The sequence below is a fragment of the Hibiscus syriacus genome, unplaced genomic scaffold (assembly GCF_006381635.1).
Source record: "Hibiscus syriacus cultivar Baekdansim isolate YM2019G1 unplaced genomic scaffold, ASM638163v2 tig00110597_pilon, whole genome shotgun sequence".
NCBI lineage: Eukaryota > Viridiplantae > Streptophyta > Magnoliopsida > Malvales > Malvaceae > Hibiscus > Hibiscus syriacus.
The window spans coordinates 4579855-4596893 of record NW_024062795.1 but is presented as its reverse complement, the minus strand read 5'-3'; the positions used below and the strand labels follow the sequence as shown (position 1 = coordinate 4596893).

Genomic DNA, 17039 nt, shown 5'->3' with positions numbered 1-17039 from the left:
TAGTTAGTTAAATTAGGATATGTATTCAATTTTTTTATCCAAACGAGTTAGTTTGTATAATGACATTTTTAGATATGTTAGTTTAAATTTAGGGTAAAGTATAGTAATGGTCACTGAACATTTCTGAAGCTTGCATTTAGGTCCCCCAACTTTTAAAACTTGCAATACAATCCCCCAACATTTATTCCGTTTGCAATATGGTCCCCCAACTTAAATCACGGTTAGAAAATTAGGGTAAATTATATAAACGGTCATTGAACTTTTTAGGCACTTGAATTTAGGTCCCCAACTTTTAAAACTTGCAAAACAGTCCCCTAATAATTTTATTTTCTTATTAAATATAGATGTATAGAAAATATAAATGATTCAATTTATATTTAAATGTATGAATCATTTATATTTTGATATTTTATTTTTCTTGTATAAACTAGTATTTAAAATATGTTTATATTTTAATCAAAATATTTCAATATACGAATAAAAAATATTTATATAAATGTATATTTATATTTAGATGTATAAATAAAAATATATTCATATATTAATGTATGAATCATTTATATTTTTTGAATATTTTATTTTTAATAAGAAATTAAAATTATTATATTAGAAATACTCAACTTAAGATTATATATAATCATGAATTATAAATATGAAAAATATAATTATTAAATTTAGTTTAAAAATATATAAATCTTAAATTTATTCTTTTAAAATATTGTATCAACTAATATTTAAAAAGTATATTAAATCTATCAAACAATTTATCAAATATAATATTTTTATTGTAAAAAAATATAATATTTTCCCATCATTTATTGCTTTCAAATTTTTTGCCGAAGTTCAAATCTCATTATTTCCATTTTCCATTACATTCTTTTTTTTCTGGCATTGGTCATACTATTAGTATATGTATTATTGTATATCTCTTAACACAAACGATGGTGTTAGCTTAGTGGCTCCACCATGTATCTTTCATTTGCGTGACTCAAATTTGAGTTTGCCCAAGACCCAAATTTTACTTCTTTGTAACTTAATTTTCTTCTAATTAGGTGGTGACATGTGTCACCAATAACATATATCATGATCATGTGTTAACACATGTCAGATCCTGGTTAAATGATTAATTTATTAAATTTTATTTAATTTAGGACCAAATTGATAGCATATATAAATAATTAGGTAGTGACATGTGTCACCAATGACACGTGTCATGACATGATCATGTGCTAACACATGTCAGATCCTAATTAAATGATTAATTTATTAAATTCTATTTAATTTAAGACCAAATTGATTATATAAATAATAAAGGCTGAAATTATAATAATGTCAATTCCTTTTAACTGCCACTTCATCATTTGTATCAATTGGTAACGACTAGTGGCTTAGTTGAAACAGTTAAATAATCATGTTGTATGATTGATAAATTTAAAAGATCGATGACAAAAGTAAAAAGGGCTAGATAGTTAAGTTGTCAACCTAGTAGTTTACACTTTTATTTATACGTCAAAATAACATTTTATAAATTTAAAATTCGAATTATTTTCAACATTTTTTTATATCCTAACTACTTTTTTTAATTAAAAAATTTCTTCAACAGATAAGAATTATACTATTATATTTATATAAAAAATACGTATCACATGAAATAAGATGAAATTAAATAATAATAAATCTGACATAATTAAATTTAATTGAATTATTTTGGAATTTAGGGTTTAAAATGAAATTGAATTATTTTGGAAATTGGGGTTTAGAATGAAATTGATGATTGTTTTGCAAGTTTTAAAAGTTGGGGACCTAAATTCAAGTGCCTGAAAAGTTCAATGACCGTTTATATAATTTACCCTAATTTTCTAACAGTGATTTAAGTTGGGGGACCATATTGCAAACGGAATAAATGTTGGGGGACTGTATTGCAAGTTTTAAAAGTTGGGGGACCTAAATGCAAGCTTCAGAAATGTTCAGTGACCATTACTATACTTTACCCTTAAATTTAAACTAAATTTTGGTATCCTTTAGTTTTTTTAATTAAATATTTAATATTTTTTTACTATTTTAAAATTAGATAATTGACTACATTCGATATGGTAATGAATATTTCATCTTGACCCGACATATTCCAATTTGATCTAATCAAATTGCTTTTTTTAGAATTCAAATTCGAATCACTTGTTTAATTATAATTTTCAAATAATTTTGTATAATTATAATATAATATCTATTTAATATTTTTTTTAACCATTAACGACATACGTACATTTTATAGACATAGTTGCTCAAACTCATAACTTAAAGGAGAATAACACTATATTTAATCATTGAAATCACTTGTTGGATTTTTGAGTGTATAAATTTTTAGGGGAGATCGAGCTAATCTTTAAGAGTCGTTCATTCGTTGTATAAATTATACAAGTCGAGACGAATTCGTTTCTAGAACAGTTGTTGATCATGACACGATTATTCGTTTATATTCTTTGTTATTTATTAAATTGTTCTATCAATACTAAACGCCTTATCTTACGACGGTCTATTTTACTAATAAGAAAGAGTACATTGGATTTCTTGTTCAACCTTGGGTCTAATTTCAGAATTCATTTATAAATTTGTTACCTGAATTCTTGGCTCCACAAAAGGCCTCAAGTTTATTCAATAAACCATACACAGATCACACAAAGTAAAAAGCATTTCACTTTCTCTTCCTTATTCTTCTATAGCTTCTCGGCAAACCGAACTAACATCGTTACAGGCGTAGCATTTACACTACTTGATGGAAACAAAGCAAGACCAATATGAATAGAAACTCCCAATTTAAACCGATTCTCGAGACATCGTTGCTGGGACAAGTCGAGTCCCGAACTAGGGTAGTGAAGACAGTCGTGTTGTTATAATCGGCGTACGCACATGTCGATCGATCTCAACTGGAAGTGGTGACGTTGCCGAGGGACATTCCTTGGGGACCTTCACATTGCATGGATGGACATCTTTCCCACATGGATGGTCTATTAGTCTGGGAAGGTTCACAGTGCAATCTGACCAAACCATCATCAGATGTTGAAGAAATTAGCCAACGGAAAAAGCCAGATTTAAAAGGAAGTTTAGAGATATACTTACGTCCAGTTGTTAGCAGCATCACAGGTGCATTTTACGCAACCATTTGCAGTTAAAAGGTAGGTGCCATTAGCAGCACGTAGAGTCCAATGAGTCGGATCTTATTGACGAATTACAAGCTGTAAAAAAAAGAAATTAGTAATAGTGAAAATTAAAAATTGGATTCTCTAGGTAGGATAAAACAAATCAGAGTTAAAAAAATAATTTGTTAGTAATAGTATATGTCAAGCAATCACTTTCCTGCCTCTCTAATAACGCAAACTGTAGCACCTCAACTCTTACCCGACCCGAATACGAGTATGAGATGTCATATTGACTTTTTAAACAATATTCGTATAAAATAACAGAACATTTGAACTTATATTAATAAAATATGATCATATATTGTTGAATTATATTCGTTAAATCCAATTTTTAAAAAAATAAGTTTTTATGAATAGTAAAATATGGTATGAACAGTAAAATATGGTATGAACAGTACCGTGAGCAGTATCGAATTCTAAAAAAATTCAGATTGCTTAAGGGGTATCGATTCCCCTGCTCTAGGGAATCGCTACCCTGCTACATTACCTCGGTAAAACATGTATATAAAATTAATAAAATACTAAGCTTTCATTCGTATAAAATTCCCATGTACAAATACACATTTAAAACATTACAAAACTCAATCATATGATTTTTCGAACCCATAAAAACATATCATAATACAAATCTTTATTACATGTCAACCACTATCATTATTACAAAATACATACTATTTAATTCTTTTCTGATATGATCTTTGGAAAGGAGGAACTGACCTATCTTGCATAACTTTTATCAATCTTCCTCTTTTCAAAACCTACGCGTGAAACAATCACACGCTAAGTCGTTGACTTAGTGAGGCATATAAAATATATAATAAAATCATATAACGTTTCTTATAACAGAATACATACATGCATATATACCATCCTTATCTCATTCAATTATCATTTATATCTCTTAGTCATTCTTAATTAAACAATACACACACAACAACATATATTATAATTCACATTCTTATTTCTGTACATCATGTAACACACATAGCATCCTGTAATCTTTATAATCCATTAACATGCTTATCAATACTTATATTACTATCACTAATTTCTTTCTATCATATAAGCATATACTGAACATTTTTATACATATCATGGAACACATGTATCAGTTCACCACAGAGCACACATAGTATCATATTAATTGATTTATTTATTCTCTTTAAATACCCTGTATACTTTTGATATCTTTTATAAGCACATGTACATTTACTGAGAACTTAAGGTATTCGAGTACATTGAGGTTGTGCACTTATAATGTCACCACAACTCGTATAATTCCTACTGAGTGGCATATGAAATTTTTCCTGAAGGACCACTATATATATGTCCCGAAGGACCACTATGTCCCGAAGGACCACTGTATAACCTTCGACTCTTGGCATGCCAACTATATCACTAGCTCTCATATCACATAACATGGGCATTATCATTTATCACAGTTCATATCATTGCTCTTATGATCACATATTTCTTTTCTTCTGTCACATACCACATGTATGTGTAAACATCTATCTCATATCATTTAACATATATCACAAGTGCATGTAATCACGTATTACATATAATCATGTAGATCATTTCATATGGTTATATCATTTCTCATTTATTCATGTACGCATATTATATCTTGTCCACATATGTTCATATATATATATATATATATATCACATATACTTTGAATAATCTTTTTCACATAACTCGTATAATCATTTCCTATAGTTCATATTTTATTTTCACATATTGCATATCACATAAATTACATAGCACATATCAGTTCATACAATAAAGTATTCATACATTTCATGTCATTTACATCCTTATAATCAATACTCCATACACTATAACTATTGGAAATAGACTTATCACAAGTCCAATTCCTTATAATCCTATAAACTAAAATGCACTTACCTTAGCCTTGCTTGCTTTAATTTGATCCTAACTCTTCAATTGTTCTGGAACTCACGTTTAATGTCTACATAACCATACATTTTAAGGTAATTGTCAGATATCTACACCTTGTAATTTGATACTAATAGCCTAAACGAATTTAATAGACACATATTCATTTTTTCCTTTAGGGGGTATCGATTCCCCCCATAGGGTATCGGTACCCTCTGCATAATCTGTAAATTTTACCCAGAAATTATTGTTCATGCACGAAAATTCACTATTTCAACTTCAATTCTTCATGTTTTATTCTCTTTCATATTCCTAACTCACATATGCATACTTAAACCAATTTCTACTCTTTTATCACATCTCAAACCTCAAAATCCTATACTCCATATAAAAATCAATAATCATACCAAATTTTCAATATACTTTAAATTCAATTCTATCACTTCATATCTCTTAATTAAATTGATGACAAGTCAAATTTAACTTCAAATTCAACTTATCAACTTTATTTCAAGATTTCCCTCAAGAACCCCAAATCTTTAATCTTCTCTAACTCCTTTATCTTTTGATTTTAAGATAACTTAAGCTTTCCTTAAGCTTAGTTATCATCGAATGATCAAAACTCAACCTTTAAATCAACAAATAATCAATAAAATAGAAAACTCATCTTTGCCTAGCTTCCACGGGAGGAGGAAGAAGAAGGGAGAAGAAGAATAAAGAGTTTTAGATAACTCTCTCCGCCCCCCACGTGAATTATTCATATAAAGGGGGAAAAATATCTTTCTTGTCAAATAACTATTTTGCCCTTTAATTACTTGGATAATTACTAACAACTTTCAGGAAATATCCCCAAATAAATCATTGAACTATTCAACTATTCTACATTAATCAACAAATTCTGAAATTTTATAATTTAATCATTAACCCGTAATTTGGGATGTTACACAAACAGAAACAACTATATGTAGGGATAAGCAAAATTGATTCGTAAAAATCGATTTTTTACTCAACTTAATATAATTTCATTAGATTTGTAATTTTATAAATTTGATTTGAATCAAAAGAAATTCAAATAAAATTTGAGCTATAACATAAAACTTGAATAATATAATTTTTTAATAATTAATAGATTATTTTTTAAATTCTAGTTGAGTCCATCAACTTTATGTGAATTTCATATGAAAAATTATAAAAAAAAATATATGTGTATCATTTATGATTATAAAAAATCATTTAAACTAAAATAAGCTAATATTATAAATATTTCAAATTAAATCTAAATATTAACTCGAACACTAAATTTAAGCTTGAAATTCACAAACATAACCCAATAAAATTTAAATAATAAAATTATACTCATCAAATTCACTAACTTAAAATTATTTAACTCAAACTCCATAATAAGCTCACCCTATCTAAACGAGAAGGGTAAAGTATAGTAATGGTCACTGAACATTTCTGAAGCTTTCATTTAGGTCTCTCAACTTTTAAAACTTGCAATACAGTCCCCTAACATTTATTCCGTTTGCAATATGGTCCCCCAACTTAAACCACTGTTAGAAAATTAGGGTAAATTATATAATCGATCATTAAACTTTTCAGACACTTGAATTTAGGTCTCCCAACTTTTAAAACTTGTAAAACAATCCTTAATTTCATTATAAACCCCAATTTCTAAAGTAATTCAATTTCCTTCTAAACCATTGATTCTACTAAATCATAAATGATCACTGTATGAGCAAATTCAGGTGAATCATAAATGATCGCACTGTAAAGCACTGAAGGGTTAGGTACTCAAATCTGATAAAAAAAATAGCATGCAAGAACATAGTGGTACTTAAATCATAATGCTCCAAATGAGTGTTCCGAATTTCATATAGTCAAAAGTTGAAGAAATGAGCAGAGTTTATGGGAAGTTGAAATACCGAATAGAGTGCTTCCATTTTGCTATTCGGGATGTTTAATCAATGCATATTGTTATTCAAAATTGATATAAATAGTTAAACAAACCTCAAATTTATATTGAAATAAATGTTGTCAAATAGTAAATTCATGTTCAAAATTTCAAAACACCTTAATTTCATTCTAAACCCTAAATTCCAAAATAATTCAATTATATTCTAAACCTTAAATTGAAGTATTTTAGAATTTAGGGTTTAAAATTTAATTGAATTATTTTGGAATTTAGGGTTTAGAATGAAATTGAATTACTTTGGAAATTGGGGTTTAGAATGAAATTGAGGAATATTTTACAAGTTTTAAAAGTTGGGAGACCTAAATTCAAGTGCCCAAAAAGTTCAATGACCGTTACCCTAATTTTCTAATAGTGGTTTAAGTTGAGGGACCATATTGCAAACAGAATAAATGTTGGGGGACTGTATTGCAAGTTTTAAAAGTTGAGGGACCTAAATGCAAACTTCAGAAATGTTCAGTGACCATTACTATACTTTACCCAAACGAGAAATATAAACATTTACAACTGGACACCACCGATGATTTTGACAAGACCGTGTGCTGTTCTCACTATCGATTATTGAATGTGTAAAATGAGATTGCCATACATCTGAGAGGAACATCAATGGGTTGCTCGGCTCTTAACTCGTTCTGGGCGGTGATTTCATTAATCCGACCCAAAGTCTGCTCATCGGCACCGAATTCCCGAACAATTCCGCCAAAGTACTGTTCGGCTTCACCACGTGATCGTAATGCACCACTCTCTGCCCGTCGACGTCGTCGCAACTACAAGGCAACGGGATTTGCAGTCTCTGTCATAATATAAAATAGCGGTTGCCGTGTCGTGGTTACTGATGCTACGGACATTACGTAACGTGTTGCGGCTGTCACAAACGTGATTTCTTATAAAAAATCACAATACTTCTAAAATATTTTATCACGTTAATATTACGTCGATGACCTTCAAAATAATTACGATACGATAAAACACTGCATTGAGGCCGCAATTTAATACCATGGTCTCTGCCCGACTTCTATCAAATTGGGGTCCAAAATATTGTTGGCGACAGCGATTTCCCGGAACAGAACCAACCTCGAGAAAACTTCGGCCGCTATGTGGAAAAGTCCGTCGCCCGGTTGAACCGTGTAGGTCGGACCGCCGGTGGAGGTTCCGGTCCGGTGTAACAAACGCAATTGATGGGGACCCTGATGACTCGTTGTGCGGGTACAGAGAAGCTGCCAGGAGTGGAGGGAGGCAAGTTGTTGGCTCCAAGGAGGCTCGGTAAGCTCGTCACGTTGAAAAGCCTTTAAATGGCGCCGAGGTTGGTGTTGTTGACGGTGGTTTACCCGACAAGGGCACGGCATGAATTTGGGGAGTTGCATCTGAAGGGTTGAGCTATGGAGTGGTCCATTGAGAAAGCTAACAACAACACAGAAATTGTAATAAACAGGCTAGAGAAATCCATGTTTCTTTTTCCTCACGCAGATTAAAAAACCGGATGATCAGAGAAGAAGAAGATGAGGGGAAATTGGGTTGAGTGAGGAGATTTTTCTATGTTAGAATTAGTACAAATAAATGGATTTCAGACAAGGATGTAACTAGTCGCCATTGTTGTATTTAGTATTTATGCCATTACCCAGTCAACGCGTTCTTTGCAATTCTATATTAGCATCTTGTAGGGCCTAACCTCATTTATACAATTTGCAACTTGGGGTTTACTTTGATTAATCAGTCAACAACAATTTGAAGTTCCAAATGACCATCAGTTGAGTCTTAATAAAAAGTTTCAGATTACATTTTCACATCGGTTGATTGATTTACTGATATAAAACATTATATTTTTTTAAATAAAATTAAAATTTTAGTATGGTGTTTGCAAATAGAGTAAATTATATTAGAAGAGTGATTCCGTAATAGACTTTTTAAAAAATTCGATTTAGATTAATTGGTTAATAGGCTAAATATCAATGATTAATTAAAAGAATAAAATTTAAAATAAATTATGTTAGATCATAAAAAACAAAAAAATGATATAATTCTGATCTTTCCCGTTAGTACACAAATATTTCTTGTAAGAGTATTGGCAGCATCTGGGTCAATGGACTTGTAATGAAATTCTTAAATGATAAGATGAATCCAGTGCACTTGAGCTCTTTCAAATTGGTAGTAGTTGGACCGCAAAATTCAATTTATTATGTGGTTATGAATTATAAGTTTTAAGTACAAAAATTATAGCCTATGCTCAGAGGAAGAGTTCTGCTAGATAATGTTTCTTTTTATAAATATTTGACAATTCAAATTTTATTTAGTTGTATACCCCTCATTTAAGTAAATAATTGTTTGTAAAAAAATAAATAATTGTTAATTCATTTAAATAAATAATAATTTCATAAATAAAAGGCACGACTATTGTTAAAAACAACCAAAGAAATTATTATGTGAAAAATATTATAATATATAAATTATTTTCACAATCTCGATACCTCAAGTACACCGGAGAAAAATACTTAACTACACATCCAATCACTTATTTTATTTTTTTTGGATAAGAGACAACAGCAATGGGAGTTAGATAGTCACCACCCTACAATAAGAGGACCAAAAGCATCTCTATGAACAATAGAAATAAGCTCAGGAGGAGGCGAGCCAAAAAGACGAGTGGTGAAAGACGGAGGGTGCGGTGGTTCTGCTAAACCATTGGCTAGCATGTTGCTTTCACGAGGGGTCCAAGCGATAGCAGTAACCCAGCAACGATCTCTCAAATGTTGGATCGAACGAACCAACGGCAATGAGCTTGGGGTGACCTCAGCATTTTGAACAAGGTTAGTGGCTTCCAAGCAATCCGAATAGACCTGAAGGAGTTCAAATCCGTGTGTCCAAGCTACTTGTAAAACTAGTAGCAGAGTCCTTAGCTCTGCGTGAAGGAACACATCCAAACACTTTAATATAATAGAATAAAGGGAAAATTAAAAGTCAAATAAACATTTGACTTGATACATCTTGAAACCGAGGTCTTAAGTTCTTTATATAGCCGTAAAGTCTCAGCTTCATATATTTTTTCGAGCCATTTGAGATTATTTCTCTACTCAAATTTCTCATTTTACTCAATATTCTAATAAATTTAAATACGATTACACGATTGTGATGTATTTAGATAATCGTCATATTTGTGGGTGTCGTTGAATTAAATATAATATTATTTAATTTTAAAAATTGAGAATTGATGTAATTATACACATAATTATACTCTTCAGTTTTATTATTAATATTATTTTAATATTTAAATTTAAATAATTATAATTTGAATTATTAAATATGACATGAGAAAGAATTTGAGGTTATATAACTTCTTATTGTGTATACTAAAGACTATTGCAAAAATTAATTATGAAAAATGGATAAACTCTTTTGACAATTTCTCATTTAAATCCCCTTTACATTAAAGTTTGACTCAAACTAATCAAATAATTTTAGTGATAAAAATAAATGTTATTATTTGATTCCGTTGATTTTTGAAATGTATTTAATGTTTTAATATTTAATCAAATATGCTCAAAACGACCTCGTTTCGGATAAATAAATAAATGTTTACAGACCGCACGCGTAAAAGAACATGTTTGCAATAGTCGTCAATCAGTCTGTGGGGAAGATGACCTGGCTTCGCTTTCAGTAATGAAATTCATGCACGCGCTTCATGGTGGCATTGGCGTCAGATTGCAGAAACAGAAATTGTTAGAGACACGTGGAATCAGTGAGCGACAAAGATTTGCAGGTATTTTATGCGCAGACACTCCTACGGTACATTCTTCGAGGTCCACAAAGATTTTTATGATTTCATGAAATTCTCAGGAAATTAATTATATAAAGGAAAGCTGTAGTTGAAAAAAGTTACAGGAAACTATTGCTCAGATGCTGATGCCGAAGCTGAAGAATCTGAAGCAGCTTATATTTTCCGTGAAAATGAAGAAAAGGAAGAAGGAACGTAACAACCACCTTCTTCAAGGCTCCAATGACTTGTTCATCGGACTTATCGTCATTCTATGTCGCAAGCGCCATCGTGTCTTCTCCTTCATCTCCGCCGTCTCCGGTTGTCTACTCCTCTTACTCTTCGCCTTCTCCGTTCTCACTCCTCCTCCCACCGCCACCAATAACTTCCTTTCGCACCGCTTCTCCGTACGTTGCATTTCTCGTTTTCCGTTTCTGTTACTGTTGTTTCCCATGTGTTTGATGTCTTAAAGTTTGAAAAAGATATTATGTTATATTATATTATTATATTATATATTATATTATATTATATTATATTATATTATTATATTATATTATTATATTATATTATTATATTATATATTATATTATATTATATTATATTATATTATATTTATATTATATTATATTATATTATATTATATTATATTATATTATATTATATTATGATTCGTTTTGTATTTTATTTAGGCGGTGAGGAAAACACAGGTTGAGGAGTCCAATTTGGATAAGGTGTTTAAAGTTCCGGTACGATTTTTTCCCTCTCTTTTAATTGATAACTTTTTTGTATCTTATAAACCTGTTATGATTAATTGATATTCTGTTGTTAAGGCAAGTGGAGGAAATTTAGGTCGTGATTTATGGAGTTCGAGTCAATCAAAGTTCTACTATGGATGCAGTAACGCATCTAAGAGTTTTCAATGTAAAGTATTCCAAATTTGAATCTATATTTTACAGTTCAATAATACTTTTTAAAAATTTGTTTGTATGTATTTTTCGGCTTACTTACGCTACCAATTTGATGGTTAGCTACGTTGTCTTTGTTTCAGCTGCTGATATGAAAACACATCCCAACCGATACTTGATGATCGCTACCAGTGGCGGGCTAAATCAACAGAGAACTGGGGTAAGTTTTCTGAAACAGACATTTTACAGAGCAGCTGCTGCGCTGCATATTTTGTTATTTGAATTGAGAACTAATGTTAGATTTTTCGTGTGTTAATGGTTATCTATGTTTCCCGGACCTTTTCTCCATAAAATAATCATGCCCGATACATGTGTCAATACATGTTTGAACAAGAGAGCGAGCGTAGAAAAGTTGCAAAAATCATAAATGAATATTTTTGGTGCTGATAATACTATTGTGGTTTTTTATGGCAACAGATAATAGACTCTGTTGTTGTAGCATATATTTTGAATGCAACTCTGATCATACCCAAGCTGGATCAACATTCTTACTGGAAAGATACCAGGTCTATTTTATATTCATTTTTAATCCAAAATGCATGGGACAGTTTATACTTCATGTTATTTACATACTTTTTTTTGAGAGATTAATGTTATTTACATACATTTATTTGTGATGGGGGTGTTTGATGCAGTGATTTTGCTGAAATATTCAATGTCGACTTGTTCATTTCATCTCTCGAGAGAGATGTTGAGATGATCAAAGAATTACCAAGAAATGTAGGTAAAGCTTGGGTTCCTCGTAGTATGCGTGTTCCGAGGAAGTGCAATTTAAAATGCTACCAGACTCTTGTTCTACCTGTTCTAAATAACAGACATGTAAGCTATATATTTTTGCTGAAAACAGAACAAAATAAAACCCTTTTGTGTATCATGGTAATTGTTTTAATTTTACGTCCTGAAGTATTCATGTTACACTTACATATTGTTTTAAGACATCATCTTTCCATATTTTAAACTAGTTGTAATGATCTATCTCTTGATGGTTTTCTTGGGCTTAACACAAGCATGTTTTCAAAACTTATTTTTAACTATTTTTTTCTGTTGCAGGTAGTTGAGCTTACAAAGTTTGATTATAGGCTTTCAAATAGGTTGGAAACTGATTTACAAAAGCTCAGATGCAGGGTGAACTACCATGCTCTAAGATTCACAGATCCCATTCTTGAAATGGGTAAACTCTTGATTGAAAGGATGAGGATGAAAGCCAAGCATTTTATTGCCTTGCACTTGAGGTAAAGCGCACTCTGTTGCTAATCATATTGTCTTTAGGTATTAGAGCACTTGAAAGAAATTTGGCTGCTACAAGGACTTTACATACCATTTGCCATAGGTTCGAACCTGATATGCTCGCATTTTCTGGATGTTATTACGGGGGAGGAGAAAAAGAAAGGGGGGAACTCGGAGCAATCCGGAAGAGATGGGAAACTTTACATGTAAGACCAAGCAAATTGTTGAATACACACACCTTAAGACTGAAAAGAACTTTTGAACATGTTTATTTTGGTATGAAATGCAGGTGCGTAATCCTGAAAAGGTGAGAAGGCATGGAAGATGCCCGCTGACTCCAGAGGAAATTGGTCTAATGCTAAGAGCATTGGGTTTTGGCAGTGACGTTCACATTTATGTGGCATCAGGTGAAGTATATGGAGGTGAAGAGACATTAGCCCCTCTGAAAGCACTCTTCCCTAATTTCCATTCAAAAGAGACTATAGCCACCAAGGAGGAGTTGGCACCATTTTCGGCCTTTTCAGGTCGTCTGGCCGCACTCGATTATATTGTCTGCGATGAAAGTGATGTTTTCGTCACAAACAATAATGGAAACATGGCAAGAATTTTAGCCGGTCGAAGGTATGTAGCTCCTTTACATGGGTTTAGCTTGTTCTTGTTCGTAAACCACATCGATAGCACATTCGACCAACATTTGTCTATTGCAGGAGATACTTTGGGCACAGATCAACAATTCGACCAAACGCCAAGAAACTGTATAAACTGTTCTTGGACCGAAATAATATGACATGGGACGAGTTTGCCTCCAAGGTTCGAACTTATCAGATCGGCTTCATGGGGGAACCAAAAGAGGTGAAACCTGGTAGGGGCGAGTTTCATGAAAATCCAGATAGCTGCATATGTGAGGCCAAGAGTCTTAAATCTAGTCAAGATCAAACTCCTAAAGACTATGAAAATAGTAAAGGGAGGAAGGATGGTGTTGAAGTGAGTTATGAACAAGAACAGTCTGCTGAAGAGGATCACGATTGGACCGACATCAATTATTTAGATACCGGTGGTTTATTCAAGGAGTTGCCTAATGCGTATAGTAGTGTGTTAATAAAACATGGACAGCCTGAAGTGGAAGCCTTCTTTTCAGACCAAAATGAAGGCTGACAGGTTGGGTTTTCTTTAAATTCTTTTGGTTCCTTCTACAATCATACATTGGAATTGTTTTCTACTATTCTAATCTAACATGAAGGGATCGTAAAGCAGTCTGTACATAAAAGGAAATGGCTTGGGAATGACAAATATTGAAGTTGGGACATCCAGTTTTTGTAAACGTTAGGTACATAATTTTCTGCTAAACATTAAGTGTTACTTGTAATGATCTAATTAATTGAAAAATACCACACCGATCAGTTTAAGATTTTTTTTTAAAAATAGAAATTAATATAGAAAATATTTTTAATTCAATTATCAATTTAAAAAAACCATCAAATTTATGTATCGATTTATATAATACGGTCATATATATCTTTTTAAAAATAGATTTTCATTCCTTTTCAAATTATTTTATGCTGATGTGTACATGTAATATTAGTGTTCATACTAAAAATGTAAACTAATAATATAATTTTAACATATTAAACTATCAGTTCATCTAACATGATGAGACATTAAGATTCTTTTAAATAGATCAGAAATTTCAATTCTAATTTTATAAATAGAACAAATTAAGTTGAAAAAAACATTTTATAATGAATATTTATAATATTTTATTCAGATCAATCGATCAATAATTTAGATATCAATAATTATATAAAAACATATCAATTTATTCTTAATTAAATGTAATAGATTCAATAATGTATTGATAAAGAAAACTTGATAGTTATTCAATGTAATTAATAAACCCATCAAACCTTGTTGATTTCATGCCTAGATTTTGCTTTCCATGTAATGATACTTGATAGAGAAAACTCTTATTTCTTAGCTATGGGGGTTAATAAAGTAGGGAGTAATGATTGGAATGGTGGCCAGAAGTGGGTCATTCCAAACACCATCAATGCTCTATTTATCTTCAATCGGCATCTCATTTGAAGCATTGGTTTGGGCCCCAACTGCACATTTGCAGATTTTCCTCTGATCCTACCAAATTCACTTATAAGATTACCACTGAATATAAGATTATCACTGAGAATAAAAAATTATCAGGGAGAATAAAAAATTACCATGGAATATGATTACTGAGAATGTTGTATTTTGTGTTTGGTTGGTTTAACAGGAATGTAAAATTACCGTGTTTGGTTAAAGGAATAAAAAATTATTGGAATGTATATTTGACCAAATTGTCCTTATTATATATTTGTATAATATTACAAATTGTAAAATATTTATATATTTTCTTTAAAAATTAAATTCATAATATTTATATACTTTTTTTTACAAAATTAAAAATATAAAAAAGGTTTAATGAAAGGGTAAAATTTTTTTTAACCATTGAACTTCATATAAAATTTTAATTATAGAATTTTTTTATAAATCTAAAATAATTTAAGGATAAATTTGTAATTTAACCTTCGTAGAATTTTTATTATTCAATGACAGAAGAAGGATATTTTTGAAAATAAAAATAAAAATTTAAGGGCATTTTAATCCAAAACGCCGGTAATGTTACAATACCTAAGGGAAAGGAGATAATGACATTCCCGGTAATATACTCAAAAAAATCTACTATTGGTAATAAAACATTACCGGGAATGAGATTCTCGGCCAAACAAACATGAGAATATGAGATTCTCATCCCATGAGAATTTCACAATCCTTGAACCAAATACCCCTAAAAGGATAAGCCACGTCAAAATTATCATTATTATTGTTATCACTACTATTATTATTATAACTATAAAATTATTACTGTTATAATAGAAAATTAATATTGAAATGTGCAATCTATGGGAATAATTTGCAGTGGCAACTGTTTTCATGAGGGGCTCAAGAAAAACTAGAGAAATAATACATGCAGTAAAAATATTTTGAAAAAAATCGATAGTTGAAAATTATTTTAGGATTTAGATTATTTGTTATAGTACACTTGAAAAATATTTTAAAAAATAGGGGTTGTTGATAATTTTATGAAATTTTAAAAATTAGAGGTCTCAATTATAAATGTAGAAAGGAGAATTAAAAAAATTAAGGGTCTTAATTATAAAGGTAAAAAGTTGAGATTAAAAAAATTAGGAGTCTCAATTATAAAAGTAAGAAAACATGATTGAAAAAAATTAAAGACCTCAATTATATAAATAAAAAATGAGATTTAAAAAATATTAGAAATCTCAATTTTAAAGATAAAAAGTATGATTATAAAAATAAGGATAGAGAGATAAAACGAGACCTCTGAGCAATTGTTTAGGGTACTCTTCCTATTAGCATACTTCGTCAAATATTAATAAATTTTAAGTGTTATATTATTTATACTATTAAACTTGTAATTACTTTAGTTAAATTATTAAATTTTATTTTAATTATATCTTTTGATCATTAATCCAATAACAATATGACGATGTGAACCACCACTGCCGATGTTAAATTATAACCCAAGTTGATTGATTGAATTGAATATGAAAGGACAGTTAATAAACGAAGTGAACTCTAGACACCCTTAATATATGGAAAGAAAAGGGTATGGGTGTGTTTTTATGAAGGGAATGTACAAAGTAAAATAAACAAAAGGTGTTGAATGCTTTTGAGGCAATTTGGTGGGTGGGACAATGTGCATATTCATATTCTCCTTTTGATTCCCTCACTTTCAACCATGCTCTCCCTTTTTGCTTTCACTTTTTTATTCTAAACTTCAAATTATACATTGCACCCATTTCTTAGTTCTTTATATAATACATATATCAAAGAAAATATATTTCCTTTTTCTTTTAAAAAAAAGTAATATAATTAAAGGTAAACTATACATTTAGTGCTTAAACTATCATTTTTAAATTTTCATTTATTTCAAAATTATATCTAATATTTCGTTTATGTTTTATTTTGAT

The 17039-nt window shown here is 30.4% G+C and overlaps 1 protein-coding gene and 1 pseudogene across 1 annotated transcript; one reads left to right on the top strand and one right to left on the bottom strand.

Moving 5' to 3' along the window:
* Positions 1-2755: 2755 nt before the first annotated feature.
* Positions 2756-8606, bottom strand: LOC120133968 (annotated as a pseudogene).
* Positions 8607-10922: 2316 nt separating this feature from the next.
* On the top strand, positions 10923-14315 carry LOC120134337 (protein ROOT HAIR SPECIFIC 17-like). Its single transcript, XM_039150770.1, has 12 exons — positions 10923-11226; positions 11509-11565; positions 11650-11740; positions 11868-11944; positions 12202-12290; positions 12420-12603; positions 12835-13016; positions 13115-13217; positions 13301-13632; positions 13719-13943; positions 13977-14185; positions 14219-14315. Exons 1-11 carry the CDS (start codon positions 10963-10965, stop codon positions 14164-14166), a joined length of 1794 nt encoding a protein of 597 aa, XP_039006701.1. The 5' UTR covers positions 10923-10962; the 3' UTR covers positions 14167-14185; positions 14219-14315.
* Positions 14316-17039: the final 2724 nt, after the last annotated feature.

What these genes read in the sequence shown, in the direction of transcription:
- LOC120134337 (XM_039150770.1), top strand. Translation starts at nt 10,963, where the DNA reads ATGCTGATGCCGAAGCTGAAGAATCTGAAGCAGCTTATATTTTCCGTG. An exon ending in TCTTACTGGAAAGATACCAG is followed by an intron (nt 12,291 to 12,419) that starts GTCTATTTTATA and finishes TGTTTGATGCAG; the next exon opens with TGATTTTGCTGAAATATTCA. An exon ending in AGAGATGGGAAACTTTACAT is followed by an intron (nt 13,218 to 13,300) that starts GTAAGACCAAGC and finishes TATGAAATGCAG; the next exon opens with GTGCGTAATCCTGAAAAGGT.